The sequence below is a fragment of the Camelina sativa genome, chromosome 6, assembly GCF_030686135.1.
Source record: "Camelina sativa cultivar CO46 ecotype springtype chromosome 6, ASM3068613v1".
In the NCBI taxonomy this organism is placed as follows: Eukaryota; Viridiplantae; Streptophyta; class Magnoliopsida; order Brassicales; family Brassicaceae; genus Camelina; species Camelina sativa.
Genome location: NC_141885.1, coordinates 20,711,081 through 20,728,083, shown reverse-complemented (window position 1 = coordinate 20,728,083; position 17,003 = coordinate 20,711,081). Strand labels below are relative to the sequence as shown.

The window sequence follows — 17,003 nt, the reverse complement described above, 5'->3', positions numbered from 1 at the left end:
ATAGCGCACTCTTCGTGGAAACACAACCGCCTATATTAAGTTCACCAATTCTCTATCACTCTGAAACATCAACAAAAATACTTCCTTTCTTTTTATAAAAAAAAGTATCCCAAATTTTTTTCTTCAACGACATGAGATATTAGCCCAAGTGGTTTTCACTAGGTTGTTACCTAGTTACGTACAACAAGGTGGGAGCTCTCTTCAATGACAAGCACGGAAGCACCATACCATAAATCTACCACCACCATATGATAAGGATCTATCTATTTTACATCTCTTAAAGATTGGATCAGAAAATATCTAGCTAAAGTAATCTTGAGATCTGACTTGATCAACTAGGCTAAATATATATAGCGAAACAAAATCCTCTCAAAACTCTTCATAATCTCCATATAGCGGTCTGGTTTTCAAGGTTTTATTTGTTTTTCAGTTTTATAAATATGAAATTAAACGAATACATATGATGTTCTTAGGATCAAGTGATAGCAAATATCAGGTATTCCCATCAATTTTTTTGAAAAACAAGAAATTTAATAGAAAAGGAATTGAAAACAGACCAAATTAAACCATATTAAGTCTTGCATCAAGAAAACAACAACAACAGAATAAATCTCCACCATCAATCAATCTCTCACCTGTGGAGCTTTTCATTAAGTTTCCGGCTTTCTCTCTAGATAAACCTTCCTTGAACCCCACCGTCACTTAAGCAAGCAGGAACCGGAAGCATCTCAACCGGTGGAACCCCAATACTTTGCCTAACAAAAGGATGGCTCAGCAGCTCCTCTGCGGTGGCTCTACCCTCCGGATCAAGCACAGTGCACTTGTTCACAAAGTCGAAAGCCATCGGTGATAGAACCTCCGAAATGAAACGAACTCTTCCTCTTACACTAACAATAGGCGGCGGCCCCAACATCTTAACCACCATAACACCTAAAGACCATATATCAATCGCCGGCGAGATAATCCTATGTGGCCCGACCGCCTCTGGAGCCAAGTAATCCTGGCTTCCTTGGAACAGAGACCCTTCCAATGGTATAGGTCCATTAGGCTCCTTGGATAAACCGAAATCAGCAATTTTGAGTTCACAAAGCTCTCCAGGAGTGTAGGTCTTGAAGATGAGTATGTTCTCTAGCCTGAGATCACAGTGGACGTAACCTGCCTGGTGAAGATCCTTGAGCCCTTCAAGAATCATGAGAGTGCAATACCCGGCCACGTTCTCCGGTAATCTCCCACCGGCTTTGGTTAGCATGTCTTTGAGTGAACCATGCGGTGCAACTTCCATGTAGATAGAGGTGACCTTGACATTGACGGGCATGGTTTCGTGATAGGTGAGAGGGCTTGTGGGTCTTACGATCTTGAAATTGATGGAGTCGAAGTGATGTAAGATCCTTAATTCTTTCTCGAGATTCTCTGAGTATTTGCGGAGAGATGTTTTCTTAGCCATGAGCATACCATCAGGGGTTCGAACGAGAGAGATGTAGCCATAGTCGCCTTGGCCGAGACAGCCAAGTTTTGGTAAGGTGGTCTCTTCCAAGATCCATGAACTGGACGACATGGCAGTGACAAAATCTAGGGCTGATGTTTTGTTTTGTCTCTTGGTTGAGATGGAAAATGTGAAGATTACTTCTTTCGTTGTACTCTATATATACACAGTAGACATTAATTGGTAGATTTTGACTCAACAATTTCCAGCTGGCTTCAGAATCTGTATAATAAGTAATTATTAAATTGTATTTTTATTATATATCTACGAAAAAAGGAAAGCAATCTGAGAGGGACTATTTTTTATATAGAAGTAAATCTATTTTCAAAAAGAAAAGCTATAATTAACATCTATAACAAAGTATTTCTTAATTTTCTTTTTTCAATTTAAATAAAAAAATTGGAAAAGAAAAAATATGCTTTCAAATGGATATTAAAATCATATCCTATAAAAAAAGAAAAAAATTCTAAATTTCATGTCAAAACATAATGTTTTAAAATTATATTTGACATATGTTGAGACCCAATTATAGTTATTAGATACATTGTTGATATTTATTAAAATCTTTATGGTCTACAAACCAACAACACTTCATAATATTTTTCTTGGTTTAGGTACACTGAAAAAGTGATATATACTTGTTGGTTCGGTATTTCTTCATGAGAGCATACAGTGTTGTAATTCTCATCCTCTTCTAGCATCATTTGCAGGTAGCTTCGAAGCTACATGGTATAATCCTCAGTGGCAAATACTTCTTCAATTCCAAAACTCGCTGGATTTCAGAACGTGGCTCCTCTAGTTACTCTCTACTCCAATAATTTATTGTAATAACGTAGATACAACATATGTATGTACTAATCTGGTATTCCACTTGAGAATGATACAGCTTGCCTTCGAATATCATTTCATTAGGAATCAAATTACTTCAAAAATACTTAGAGTTGGCTTGTATTTCATATAAAGACCAACTCGTCGATGCCTTGTCAAAGTCATTGGCTCGTGAACGGATCTCATACATTTTTTCCAAGAGTGAAGTCAATCTAATTATCATGAGGGGTATGTGAAAGAAGAAATGAATTATATTTATGTAAGTTTCTCTAGACTAATTGTAGATAGAAAGACCATAGTCACTGATGTATAATTACAAACTTACATCACATATACAAAATTCCCGTTTTGCTTTCTAAATAACCTATCATTTTCGCACCCAACATATATCAAATTACGTAAAAAATAATAATAATAACTTTACGTAAAATATTAAAACATCATGCTTTTTTAGGATATGAATTTAATATCTATTTTGAGAGCATAATTTAAGTTCTCTGTAATTAATTTATCCAAGAAAAAAGTGATACACAACTTAATTATGGTTCAATACTGATTTGTGATTTCATATGGCACACTCTTCTGCCTTCTCTAGAGTCTGCACTTTGGCGTAAATAAATTTGGTTTTAGTCCAGCATCCCAAATCATTTGCTCTAGACAAATCAAAAATTATCGTGACAATGATTAATCTCGATGTTCATAATATTATTGTAGAAGACAATCAACCAAAGTCCAAGTCCATAACAGTTAATGACAAAGCCCAAGCAGCCCAAGCCCATCAACAACAATACAAGACGACAACTGAGCAACGGTCAAAACAGAGGAGTGCGTGTACGGAGAAGACGACACTCCTCCTCTACGACAACAACCTTGCGCGTCTGGAATCCTCATTGTATGACTCACCAAGCACAGTTGTCTCCTAAGGATAAGGTTGCTTTAGAATTCTAGATTGTTCCTTATGTTTGTATATATGGAAAAGATGTAAAGAGACTAATCAATCAATACAGAGGATACTTTTCTAAAATAAAGCTGTTCCCAAGTTTTCTAAGTTCGTTCATGGTATCAGAGCCATCCTAAGCCCTAACAGGTGAAATCGATGGCGACAACGTATCCCTTTCCAGACAGTGTCCATGTCTCCAGCTCCGTCACCCTGAAGCTGAGCGTCAGCAACTACCTGTTGTGGAAGACTCAGTTCGAATCGTTGCTCTCGAGTCAAAAACTCATGGGTTTTGTCAATGGAGCCGTCCCTGCTCCAGCAAAGACTCGCCTCGTCGTTAATGGTGAAGTCTCCAGTGAAGTGGCCAATCCTCAGTATGAGGCTTGGTTTTGTACCGATCAGCTTGTCAGGTCTTGACTGTTCGGAACCCTCTCTGAAGAGGTGTTGGGTCATGTTCACAGCATCACAACGTCTCGTGATGTCTGGCTTGCTCTGGCAGAAAACTTCAACAAGAGTAGCGTTGCCAGAGAGTTCTCTCTTCGTCGAAGTCTCCAGCTTCTGTCAAAGAAGGACAAGCCACTTTCCACCTACTGTCGTAAGTTCAAGTCGATCTGTGACTCTCTAAGTTCTATTGGGAAACCGGTGGATGAGTCTATGAAGATCTTCGGTTTTCTGAATGGATTAGGCAGAGAGTATGACCCCATTACAACCGTCATACAGAGTTCCTTGAGCAAGTTGCCAGGTCCGACTTTCAATGATGTCATCACAGAAGTTCAAGGCTTTGACTGTAAGCTACAGTCGTATGATGACACCTCTGTCACTCCTCATCTGGCCTTTATGACAGAGAAGACCAACCTGTGTGCTCCCCAGTTCTCTCCACATCAACAAGGTCGTGGTCGCTCTGGTCAAAACAGAGGAAGAGGAGGTTATTCGACAAGGGGAAGAGGTTTCTCACAGCACCAATCCTCCTCTCACTCGAATGGAGAAAGGCCAATCTGTCAGATTTATGGTCGCATTGGACACACAGCCATCAAGTGTTACAATCGATTTGACAACAACTACCAAAGTGAAGTTCCAACTCAGGCCTTTGCCTCACTACGTGTCTCTGATGAAAATGGTAGAGAATGGCATCCAGACTCGGGAGCTACTGCTCATGTTACATCCTCTGCAGCTGGTCTTCAGGACACTAAAGCTTATGAAGGCGGTGACACAGTAATGGTTGGAGATGGAGCTTACCTCCCAATCACACACGTCGGTTCCACCACTATCTCATCAGGTAAAGGTATAATCCCTCTTAATGAAGTGTTAGTGTGCCCAGAAATGAGAAAATCCCTGCTCTCTGTGTCAAAATTGTGTGATGATTATCCTTGTGGTGTGTTTTTTGATGCTAATAAAGTTTACATAATCGATTTAACCACTCAGAAAGTGGTGGTTCAAGGTCCTCGTAGACAAGGACTCTATGTGCTGCAGAACCAAGAGTTTGTAGCGTTCTACTCAAACCGCCAGTGTGCAGCTACCTTGGACATTTGGCATCACCGGTTAGGACACTCCAACTCAAGGATTCTTCAACATCTTCAAGCTTGCAAGGATATTCAAGTCAATAAGAGCAGAACACCACCCATTTGTGAGCCTTGCCAGATGGGAAAAAATACCAAGTTACAGTTTTTTGATTCTGATTCTAGAGCTTTACATCCTTTAGAACGTGTTCATTGTGACCTTTAGGGGCCATCACCAGTAGTATCAAACCAGGGTTTCAAATACTATGCTGTTTTTGTTGATGATTATTCAAGATACTCATGGTTTTATCCTTTAAGATTCAAGTCCGACTTTGCATCAGTCTTTATTGCTTTTCAAAAATTGGTGGAAAATCAACTTAATACAAAGATCAAAGTATTTCAGAGTGATGGAGGGGGAGAGTTTACAAGTAATGTTCTCAAGAACCACCTTCAAGAGCATGGCATTCACCATAAGATATCTTGTCCCTACACCCCACAACAAAATGGGGTTACAGAGAGGAAACATAGACACTTAGTGGAGCTTGGTCTGTCAATGCTTTTCCACAGCCACACCCCACTGAAGTATTAGGTTGAAGCCTTCTTTACAGCCAACTATCTTACAAATCTTCTCCCCTCTTCGGCTCTAAATAATGTCAGTCTTCATGCAAATCTTCTCCCCTCTTCGTGTCTTTGGATCAGCATGTTATCTGTGTTTAAGACCACTGGCAGAAAACAAGTTTGACCCTCGTTCGTTGCAATGTGTGTTCCTTGGCTATCATAGTCAGTACAAGGAGTATCGTTGCTTACATCCTCCCACAGGCAAAGTTTATATATCTAGACATGCAATCTTTGATGAGTGTCAGTTTCCCTTCCAAGATAAGTTTAGACATCTCGTACCTCAGTATCAGACACCACTTCTTCGAGTCTGGCAAGCTACAGACAATGCTTCCTCACCAAAGGAGCTTTCACCAGTACAGTTGTTGGAGAAACTGTCTGAAGCCCCTCTACCTGTACAGCAAGAAGATGTAATAGTGTCTGATACAGAGGAGCATGTATCAAATAATCACATCGACTCAGATACAGATTCTGATGAGGAGGAAAATCAAGTCCAAGATACCACCTTAGTGCCTGCTTTAGAAGCAACTCCGGCTGTTACAAACAATCTCCACCCGATGACAACTCGAGCAAAGGCTAGAATTCACAAACAAAACCCAAGGTATGTCCTTCTGACCACAAAGACGACAACTGATGAACCAAAAAGCATAATCGCTGCTATGAAGCATCCATGGTGGAATGGAGCTGACATGGATGAGATGGGAAGAATTCATATGTTGAATACATGGTCTCTAGTCAAACCTACTAGCGATATGAATATCATGGATTCCAAATGGGTTTTCAAGACTAAGCACAAACCAGATGGAACAGTGGACAAGCTGAAAGCACGTCTTGTAGCTAAAGGATTTGATCAAGAAGAGGGTGTTGACTACTTGAAAACTTTTAGTCCAGTGGTTCGAACGGCAACTATACGTCTGGCTCTTGATACGGCTGTTAACTGTGGCTGGCCTATCAAACAGCTTGATGTTTCCAATGCTTTCCTCCATGGTGAGCTTCAAGAACCCGTGTATATGTACCAACCATCAGGCTTTGTTGATCTAGAAAATCCAGATCATGTATGTCGTCTCACCAAGGCCCTCTACGGCTTAAAACAAGCACCGAGAGCATGGTTTGATACTTTCAGCAACTTCCTGATCGACTTTGGTTTTGAGTGTAGCACGTCGGATCCCTCTCTGTTCGTTTGTCATCACAATCATGAAACTCGTGTTCTGCTCCTCTGTTGACGACATACTCCTCACCGGCAGTGACAGTCATTTAATGAGTCAACTTCTTGAATCCTTAAACAACCGCTTCTCTATGAAGGATCTGGGTCCTCCAAGCTACGTCCTTGGAATAGAGTTTGAATCCTACAAGAATGGGCTGTTCTTACATCAAACAGCTTATGCATCAGACATTCTCTTCCAAGCAGGAATGTTAGAATGCAATCCTATGCCAACTCCTCTGCCACAACATCTTGACAAAATGGACAACACACCATTTGTTGAGCCACCTTACTTTCGAAGTCTTGCTGGTAAACTACAGTACCTGACTATCACAAGACCAGATCTTCAATATGCGGTAAATTTTATTTGCCAGAGAATACATGAGCCAACGAACTCTGATTTCACCCTACTGAAGCGAATTCTCAGGTATATCAAAGGAACTCTCAACTACGGCTTACCAATACAGGAACACAAGAATCCAGCTCTATCAGCTTTCTGTGATAGTGATTATGCGGGTTGCAATGATACAAGACGTTCCACCACTGGCTTCTGTATCTTACTTGGATCAACCCTCGTCTCTTGGTCTGCAAAAGGACAATTCACTGTGTCAAACTCATCAACAAAATCAGAATATAGGGCTCTGTCTATTGTGGCTAAAGAACTGACATGGATATCCTCGCTTCTTCGTGATATTGGCATCTCTCAACACCAACCGACGAGAGTGTTCTGTGACAACTTGTCTGCTGTCTATTTGTCAGCTAATCCGGCACTATACAATAGAACCAAACACTTCGACAAAGATTGGAACTACATTAGAGAACGAGTGGCTCTGGGATTAATCGAAACTCATCACATCCCAGCTACACTCCAGCTAGCCGATATCTTCACCAAACCGCTGCCTCGACCTTCTTTTTTCGATCTTCGACGCAAGTTTGGTGTGTCTGCTTCACCTGTCACACCCACGCTAAGCTTGAGGGAGAGTGTAGAAGACAATCAACCAAAGCCCAAGTCCATGACAGTCAATGACAAAACCCAAGCAGCCCAAGCCCATCAACAACAACACAAGACGACAACTGGGCAATGGTCAAATAGAAGAGTGCATGTACGGAGAAGACGACACTCCTCCTCTACAACAACAATCCTGCGCGTCTGGAATCCTCATTGTTTAACTCACCAAGCACAACTATCTCCTAAAAATAAGGTTACTTTAGAATGTTCTTTATGTTCGTATATATAAAAAAAATGTAAAAAAACTAATCAATCACTACAGAACATACTTTTCTAAAATAAAACTTTTCCCAAGTTTTCTAAGTTCGTTCAATTATCACGTTCATATGAAATCACAATGATTAGACTTTCGTAACAATATTTGATTTGTGATTTCATATGTCACACTCTTCAGCCTTCTCTAGAGTCTGCACTTTGGCGTAAATCAATTTGGTTTTAGTCCAGCATCCCAAAGAACTTGTTTATTGTATGTTCGATGCAAGAGACCCTTTCGCTACTCGTGATCGGTCTTTCCTCCTAAGGGGGTCGCTACTAGCTACATCAAGAGAATGAAACGCAGGATCATATCTTCTTCTCTTGCACTTTCACTGACTCAATCTGAAGGTTTTTCACCAATCTCGATGTTCTCGATCCTCCTTTGAGCCAACACATTCTGCAGAATATTTCTGCTCGTATGCGATCAACATGCTCTCCAATCCAAACTCACATATGTTCTCATGGAAACGGCTAGCTAACCCGAGCGAGTATTTTTTTATTAATTAATGGCCATAAATGTTTTTCTTTTTCTTTTTGGCCATTAATAAATATGTAGCTTTTTTGACAGATTTCTAGTGAAGTTGGTAACCTACTTACAAGTTATAATATATAAAAAAACATATCATATTCATACATACTAGGAACTAAGAATTCCATTAAACATTTCTCCACTACAAACAGTTAACAAATTAGGGGGGAAAATTAGTGGAAAGTAGTATTTGATTAGTAATTGAAGCTGCATTGAATAGCCAGAAAAATGACTTGCCTTTTGAGATACCTTTAGAGGTAATATTGTGGGAACTGGGATGAACGGAACTTAGATGGAGAATACTTTAACACTTAAATTGATAATAATTCTATATGCTAAACCCAAATATATAGATTGATACAAGAGTGGAGTACCATCATGCCCACTTAGATAAGAACAGTCCACTTATCCCCGAATGTGAATTGATATGTATATTCCATCTTTGAACCGAAAAAACCCATCCACGTCTAGAGATCTCTTCTATCTTCCCCTCTCCATATGATTTACCCTGAAACTAGCCTGCACGTGATGCCACCACATTAATAAATTGACTTATTGTACGTTATATTTCAGTATATCTATAAGACTATAACTATATCAAAATCATATATACTAAAGAGTATTATGCCTATTGCCTAGAAGGTATTATTAAAGAATGAGATCTAAGGATGGTTGCATACCGGTACAATGTTCAGAGAGACTCGATCCGTCGAGGTGGATGCCGCGGCCCGGCAGCCATGCAATGGATCCATCGACCGGATCTTTCTAAAGATCGATAGGTTAGTTTATTGACTAATATTGAATAAGGAGATCTTAGTTATCTTTGGTTTCCATGGAGCTTGATCTGGATCTTTGTGTATCATACATCCTTTGCGTTTTATAAGCAAAGCAGAAGGTATTAAAAAAATGCTCAAAAAGCTACAACAATTTTAATGCTTGGGAAAGACAAAATCAATAAATAAATAAAAAAAGATGTCTTTTTGGATTATTGACACGAAACGAGACCATAGCAACCTAATTTCTTAAAAAGTACGAACGTACCGTCGGATACTTGACACGCGGAGACAGACTAGCCCACGTGTTGGGAGTGGCACATTTTAGCTTGAGACTATGATTTTGCTAACCCACGCCGTTTTCCACTTTTTTCTTTTTTTTTTTCTTTTTTTCTTTTTGGGTTCATTACTTCATTTGGTTATATTATCTTCTGAGCCAATACGAGGAATCCAGACGAAATCTTTGTTGCGAAGAGACTAATACACGTGGCTTTTAGTCACTGGAAAGATTAAGATTGCCTTAAAAGTCTTGGCCACGTCATCATTCTGAATCTGACTACTCCAAAACTATTAAGCTAAAAGTATTTTTATTTTATTTTTTATCTCCGTAGTTCTTCAACACTTCAAACAAGTCTTTCAACTATATGTTTCAGTTTCTATTTTGAGAATCTAGAAACATTATAAAAGACCTACGTTATAAAAATAAAACATAGTTGTGGTATTGATTATGGATCACCTAATTAGCTAATCTAACACTTTAAATGCATTAGTTAAGACTTAAGACTCATAATATAATGAAACTGCCCACCACACCACCTAAATCATATAATCAATGCCCTTCACTAACTCCCATAATTAAGTATGAGTACTAGAAGCTTTTTTGTATGTTTTTTTTTTAATATTCGTCACATTTGAGTCAGAACAACACCTTTCACTCTAATCATCTGGGTTTGCTTATGATAGAATCATAGAAGCAACAACACGCATCAATGATCAAAACCAAGAAAGAAAAAAACACACACAAAAATGGGCAAAACGCCAAAACATGTTTTCAAAGGCTGAGTTTAAGCTTACACTGTTTCTCCAAATGAAGTTTGACGTGTGTGTATGAACTTAAACTTTCTCCTCGGTGTCACCAACTGATTCTCATCGTCGATAGTAGGGACTTGTTTCCGTGTTAGAACATTGCCCGTTGATACGTTTCGTTTCAGCATTGGCTCTGGGAGATAGATTCGTGGCTCGTGCTGTTTCACATGGCCCAAGAAGGAGCGTCGAGAGAAGCTATCTCTTTTCGTCGTTCCTTTTGGTCCAATAGCTTTCTGGTTTTTCCATGATTCTATGTTCCACTGGCGAACCGCATCTTCTGCTTCAAGTTGATTCACACTGGCTATTTCTACCCGGTTAAATGCAATTTCCAAGGCTTGTTTACTTTGTTTGACTTCTTCATTAGCTTCCTCCAGCTTTCTCAAGATCTCTATTCTTGAGACATTGGTGGATAATTCTTTGTTCATCTGTGCTCCAAGTGTTAATGGAATACTTGGTTGCTCTGGGAAGCAGAGAGCGTCTTGTTTTTTCCCGCCGGATAACATGGTCATTTCAGCAATCGCAAGTGCTTCCGCTGCTCTTGCAGCCTCTTCCATTTTTCTTGCAGCAACCAATCTCATTTCTGCAGTTCTTAGACAAGCCTTGCTCTGTTTGTGGTAAGGTGTATCATTGGTTTGAACTACCATCTTAACCTGTTCACATTGTGGGTTCACAGGTAAATCCTCCGTATTGAACCTCTCTCCTTGGTCAGGACCTTGTGGTTTCAACTTCAGACTGTTAAGCTCCTCAGCTAGAGACGCTGCTCCAAGGAAACCTTTCTCTTGCTTTGTTGTCATATTCAGAGACTCAGCATAGGATTGGATCAACGCAAGATCATCCATGGTTTTACCAAGATTCATACATGCCTGCTTCGATTCAATGAGTGTCAGATCTGGTGACTTGTGGGGATTACGGTGAGTGCGTTCATCGATCATCTCTTTGATGTGTGAACGCAAATGTTCAGGGGTCTCCCTGCATCTCATTGCTTGTTGCTGGAGCTGCCGCTTGAAATCTTCGACCATGCTTTTGGTTGATGCAAGAGCTTCTAGAAAATCAAGAGTCTCCAACTCTTTCATAATCAGATCCTTCTCAAGCTCCACAGTCTGTTCTTTCATTCTCTTTATGTCAAATTCTCTCACACCCTCCTGAAGAATGACAAAGCAACAAACATATCATGTCAGAATATATCGCCGGCTCTAGCCCTCAATAGCTTGGTGGTTCCAGAAGCAATTAGCGCATGTATATAATTATATAAACGAATACATCGATTAAACACATTATTCAGTTGCCTCATTACAAAAACATTAAACATAAAGTTTCAAACTTGGGTGAAGATAAACATATTCTGGCTAATCACAGTTCACAGGGGCAGAGCAAACGATTCAAGACGACTGAAACTGTCCACACTTTTAACACAAAACAGCCCTTCATTACGATAGATCAATACTGCACAAAGTTCTGAAAAATTATACTTAAAGAGTCACATAAAAACCTCACCAAATCGAATCAGCTATCAAATTTATAAGCATACAAGACAGTTAAAGAACGTATATTTCAACCCCTCAATGACACTGATACTCACAGATGCATCGAACAACAAGAAATTAACACACTTTGCAAATCGGAGACTAGAAACAGAACTCACGAAATTGTCTTCGAGGTTGAAGGGACAACCACCAAACAATGGTGGAGAAATGTCGACTTCAGCTCTCACTCCTCCTCTCCTTGTACTCACGGGGTTAAATTTCTCGGACCCGGATCCGTTTCTCACCTCTCGGATAACAGGTGTACCCGGAATCGTCTCCGCCGCAGGGTTCTGAAACCTCTCGGACATTTTTCGCGCTCTCGAGAAACAATCAATCGAAAGGGAAAGATAAGTAAAGAGGGATCCATTAGAGTAATCATAGTTAACTCTAGATAAGCAAACAAGACTGAGAGCTTCTCTATGATTGTGTTTTCTCGGTAATGAAAGCCGCGCGCGACTCACGGACACGACGGCCCGGAGAACAATGAAGCTTCTTTTATGATGATGATTCAGATACTAATGGGTCTGTCACTACGTGGCTTTTACTGATTCGCTGTTTTTTTCTCTTATTGGGCCGTTGTTTAAGGAATCGAGTTTGGACCGTTGATACGAAACTGGACTCAGTTGCTAGGCTATATGTAAACGTATTTGAGCTGTTTGTTTCCGTTCAAAATACGATATCGTTATATGAAAATTGTCATTGTTTCTTCCCATGCTATATTATTAGTGTATAGTAAATGTATGCGTGAAATAAATAGGTGGAGCTTTCCCTTATAGGTTTTTTTTTTGTCTAACCAATTTGTGTGGCCATCAAATCCGAGTAGGAGGGAGAACGGACCACGGACGAATACGATTGGGGAAGCAAACATTAAATTTCTATACACGGCCTTCTCATCACTCAACCGTCCTAATTCATCACTTTTTGTCTTTCGATCCTTCACGTTTCTATTTTTTTTTTCCGCATACGTATCTCCTCAACGCATTAGAACCGACACACACCTTTTCTAATTACTATTGTTGGTACGTTTGCACTAGTTCACTCGTTTTATACGTATAAGCCTATATATTTATATCATTGAATGTACTCGTATCTTTTTTGGATGGGTTAACATACCCCAACTGTTTAGTCTGCGGAGTCAACAGTAGTGAGTAGTTTCTATATTACGACAAACAATTATGGGTCTAAAGTTTTGGTAGGTGTAAAGTCTTCGTTTATCTTTTAAAGATTAAAACGTGTGGATTAGTTTGTCAATAATTATTTCCTTAATTACAAGAACACCCAAAAAAGGAAGTTTATAGATGGGATTCCTACTTAAGGTAACATATTTAATACAAATATTGATTACTCAAAGCAATGCGCCATATAGTGTCGAAACTTTTACTAACGGTTTACCAATAATGTGATGTGATCCCCACGACTCTCTCGTAATTAATGAAAAGCATTAAGTAATACTAGCATACACATCGAGCTCAGTAAGATAGCCACCTTTCATTTATTATCTAACCATTTTTGTCCTATGTATTATCTTCTTTATACTTGTAATATGCTCATCCATAAGAAATTTTCCTTTGGAAAAATCTCCAAATTGTAATAGAATTAAAAAAACAGAATAAATATCCAAGATAATATATATATATATACAACCCTCTGCCAAGAAGATTCTTTTGTTTCATCGGCAAACTAGTTTTTACTCACAAAACACATTACTCTTTTTCACTTTTAACGAGACTCAAACACATAGAACAGAGTCAAAGAGATCACTCTAAATGTCAGGACGATTTGGAGATGACTATGCATTCGATGACGAGAGATCTTCCTACTACGGCGGAGCCTCCATACCATTCATATGGGAGTCAAGGCCAGGCACACCCAAAAACCACCTCTGCTCCGATTCCTCTCTTCCTCTGCCGCTCACGCCACCTCCCTCATATTACTCCTCCGAGATGTTGTCGACACCGAAGAGACAGGGCAAGGCGAGAACAAGAATAAGTAAGTTTCTGTCCATGTCCATGTTCAATGATCTCAGGAGGAGCAAACACGGTAGTAAAAAGACGACCAGCTCATCGTTTTCTTGGTCTTCTACGTCTTCTTCATCTTCTTTTTCCTCCTCACCACCACATTCTTCGAAAAAACGAGTGAGTCATGACAAAAAGTCGCCACTTCTGTACGCTAACTACAAAGAGGATGAGCTTAGGTCGTCGCCTACCTCGACTCTGTGTTACTCCAATGGTGAAAGAAATGGATGTAGTTCTTCAATGGGGAGTCTGAAGAGAGTTCTGTTCTCCGGATCAATGGAGAGTCTGAAGAGACATGGAACTGGTAAAGCTCTCATCACCAACGACAAGAATAAAGCTTGATTATGTGAACGACTGAATCTATGCTCTGTTGTTCATGTTGTTCTATGAGCTGCTTTGTTGTCTCATTGAACAGACAGTGTTATAGTGCTCGATGTGTGAATGCAACTGTATTACGTGTATATATAGCTTGTATTGTGGACAGGCTTTTTGTCAATTCATGTATATCTTGAACCAAGAACGTTCTCCCACTGAAACGATGTCAAATATTATAAACCGATAGATCTGTTGTATACACAAAGGTTGGCTTGTCATGTCTACTAAGTGACCAGTGTAACACTCCCTGTGAGAAGACTCCGTAGCTATACAGTGAATACGAGCCGGTTATGGTTTCTCTATGATATCCCTAAGATTGTTATCTCTTCTTACTTAGTCTGAGTCGCTACTAGATGCATCTTCTACTGGCAGCTCAAATGCATCTATCTCTGCAAAGTATGCTTTCTGCTGCTCGATATATTCCCGAGTAGCTGCATGAACCAAATTCTCGTTCTCTTGCTTTACTGTCCGCTGCCTCTGTAATGTAACCATAGATAAAGAATTAGATTTGGAGCAAACTTATATGGGACCAGTAAGTATAAGGCTCTACAAATGAACAAAGGGATATAAAAGTTGCACATCTCATTAAACAGCAATCACAGCTTATCTCATGACAATATTCTGAAAAGACTAGGCATCCATCTTCGAACTATGTGTAGCACTGGTTTTCAGAAATCATGACAGCAGAACATTGTAATCGATCAATGTTGAAACATACAATGCACTGATATACAGTTTATTAGAGCCAAAACCCGATAGATAAAAACTAATGGCAACTTTTCCACAGAAATATGAGAGCAACACAGAACTATCACACTACTGATAAGTATATAGGTAGAGCTTTCCTGGATTCACCTTTTTGGGAGCCATTTTCAAGGGCTTCGTTTTGTTTACATCTGCTTGACATGTTTTCTTCCTGTGATACAAATTTCAAAGAGAATTAACTAACAACGACATGCTTCAACAAGCCACAAAATGTTAAACACATCTGATGGCCATGCTAGGTTCAACACTAATTCTAGTCATCTCATCTAATCTATCTGACTGATAAAAGAAATCTCAAAAGAATAGAGAACAAGCCACAAGACAGCACCCAACAAAATTAAGTAGCAAGTACTATGTTCTAGCCTGGTTCCACATGTCCATTAGCTACAAGCCAGATCTTATATCCCCAAAACACAACAATCATATATCATCGAATGAGTTTCATACCCAGCGCTTGATGTCAAGTCCAGACGCATGCGAGCCGCTGCACTAGAGGGAGAAGTAGATGCGTCTTTATTCCTCTTCCTTCTCACCGTGTAAACAGACCATGGCTCAGCAAAATCCGTGTCACTAACGCCTAAACATAAGAAATTTCTTAAACATCAGCTTAAGATAGAAACCAAAACCAAAACCAATTTAGCAGAATTATCAATTGAAAATTAACAGGCAAATGAAGCCTAGCTTGATACCAAATTTGCAATTCACTTAACATGGCTATAATCCACTAAAACATGATGAATTCAAGCATAAATCTAACGATTCCTGAAAACCCCCAAAACGCAGAAACTAAAACCCTAGAGTTGCGCACAAATCCAATCCCTTAAAAATCGATACAATAAAACCAAATTGGATAAAAATTATCGCAGATAAATCAATTACCCAAGTCAGAGCGAGATGATTGGGGACGAGAAGGAGCAGAGGCCGGAGAACCACCCAGATCTGCAGACATACGGCGAGTGACGGGTCTAACGTTCGTGGCAGGAGCGGGAGACGGAGAAGCTTTCTCGGAAGCAGTCTCTGAATTAATAACAACATCTTTGGGTTTCTCCTTGAGCGTAGTTTGATCTACTAACCTCTTGAGAGAAGAAGTGAGACTAGGATTCGCGAATTTGAGTGAAGAAGATGGCTGTTGTCGAGAAGATCTGGAGACGATGTTGGTACAATCGGCAAGCGGTTTCCTCTGTATACGTCCTCCGACGGAGCGAGGAGCTTCCGTTATTTTACCCGGTGATCTTCGCGTCGGAATATTCATCAGAGAGGTCTTTGGGGGGAGAAGATTCTACACTCGTCGTTGGCGGGAAGGTAGAAAGGTCTAAAACGAAAAGGAGAAGAAGAGTTCTGAAGAAGGTTCGATCGATTGAGAGCTTAATGTCAGGGGATTGATTTAAGAGAAAGCCCAAATTGGGAAAGTGTCATTTGGGCCCTTGTTGTTTTTTGGATCGTATTATAGTAATAATTAATTTTCTACCTTTTTGTAAACTTTATGAAGTGTAAGGATCGACATTTATTTTCTAATAAATGCTTTTCTTTTTGTAAGGATAAATATAAAACTTAATGTTTTTTTAAAAAATAGGATGAAATTAAAATTTAAAAGAAAAATGGGACAGAGGATAGTTGTTTTTTTTTTTAAAGTGGGAGGAGAGTAGTAGAGCAATACAGCCCATATTTTAGGTATCTTTTGCATCGTATCATTTCTCTCCTTTAAAGCTTTTTGAGGTGTTGAGATGATAAACACATTATGAGAATTTAAAAAAAAAAAAAAAAAGTGGGGCAGATTTTAAATCAATGGATCAAAAGACACTTGCGTGTTGTTGACCAATCCAAAAAGGAATTGCAACTTTAGGTGATGTGATCTTTGAAGCCAAGTAGACAAAGTATATAATTTAGCATAGTAAAATATGCAAGTAACTTTAATAACGATTGAGCATTGAGGCCAACGAGTTTGATCATGAGGAATGTAGTATCGCGTTGTGCTGTGTCGTGTTGCTGCTTGATGGTATATAAATAAATAATTATCTTGTATTTCGAGTCATATGATGAGAGTTAATTCTGTTGGAACACGAAGATTGCGTTCGTAACCAAATGAGTACAAATCCATATATCGGTTTGATAG

At 39.4% G+C, this 17,003-nt stretch overlaps 4 protein-coding genes and 1 long non-coding RNA gene across 7 annotated transcripts; 1 reads left to right on the top strand and 4 right to left on the bottom strand.

Annotated features, from left to right (window-relative positions):
- Positions 1–404: 404 nt before the first annotated feature.
- Positions 405–1,612, bottom strand: LOC104699158 (mitogen-activated protein kinase kinase kinase 20-like). The gene has a single exon (XM_010414494.2). It carries the CDS (start codon positions 1,553–1,555, stop codon positions 671–673), a length of 885 nt encoding a protein of 294 aa, XP_010412796.2. The 5' UTR covers positions 1,556–1,612; the 3' UTR covers positions 405–670.
- Positions 1,613–8,526: 6,914 nt separating this feature from the next.
- Positions 8,527–9,626, bottom strand: LOC147942860 (uncharacterized). Of its 2 annotated transcripts, XR_015559695.1 has the most exons (3): positions 9,395–9,626; positions 9,034–9,221; positions 8,527–8,872 (listed from the first exon to the last, which is right to left on the bottom strand). It is a non-coding gene; the product is annotated as an uncharacterized LOC147942860 (long non-coding RNA). The 2 variants fall into 2 exon arrangements; XR_015559694.1 differs by lacking the exon at positions 9,395–9,626 and having other exon boundaries at positions 9,034–9,375.
- Positions 9,627–10,002: 376 nt separating this feature from the next.
- On the bottom strand, positions 10,003–12,451 carry LOC104791925 (WEB family protein At3g56270-like). Its single transcript, XM_010517932.3, has 2 exons — positions 11,855–12,451; positions 10,003–11,354 (listed from the first exon to the last, which is right to left on the bottom strand). Exons 1-2 carry the CDS (start codon positions 12,041–12,043, stop codon positions 10,197–10,199), a joined length of 1,347 nt encoding a protein of 448 aa, XP_010516234.2. The 5' UTR covers positions 12,044–12,451; the 3' UTR covers positions 10,003–10,196.
- A 913-nt stretch (positions 12,452–13,364) lies between these two features.
- LOC104791924 (uncharacterized) lies at positions 13,365–14,330 on the top strand. 2 transcript variants are annotated; one of them, XM_087453511.1, is made up of 2 exons: positions 13,374–13,708; positions 13,753–14,231. In XM_087453511.1, the coding sequence occupies exons 1-2, from the start codon at positions 13,521–13,523 to the stop codon at positions 14,090–14,092; spliced, it is 528 nt and encodes a 175-aa protein (XP_087309637.1). In that variant the 5' UTR covers positions 13,374–13,520; the 3' UTR covers positions 14,093–14,231. The 2 variants fall into 2 exon arrangements, with proteins under 2 accessions (XP_010516233.2, XP_087309637.1); XM_010517931.3 differs by having other exon boundaries at positions 13,365–14,330.
- On the bottom strand, positions 14,237–16,591 carry LOC104791923 (sororin-like protein). The gene is made up of 4 exons (XM_010517930.3): positions 15,770–16,591; positions 15,338–15,467; positions 14,981–15,041; positions 14,237–14,602 (listed from the first exon to the last, which is right to left on the bottom strand). The coding sequence occupies exons 1-4, from the start codon at positions 16,140–16,142 to the stop codon at positions 14,459–14,461; spliced, it is 708 nt and encodes a 235-aa protein (XP_010516232.2). The 5' UTR covers positions 16,143–16,591; the 3' UTR covers positions 14,237–14,458.
- Positions 16,592–17,003: the final 412 nt, after the last annotated feature.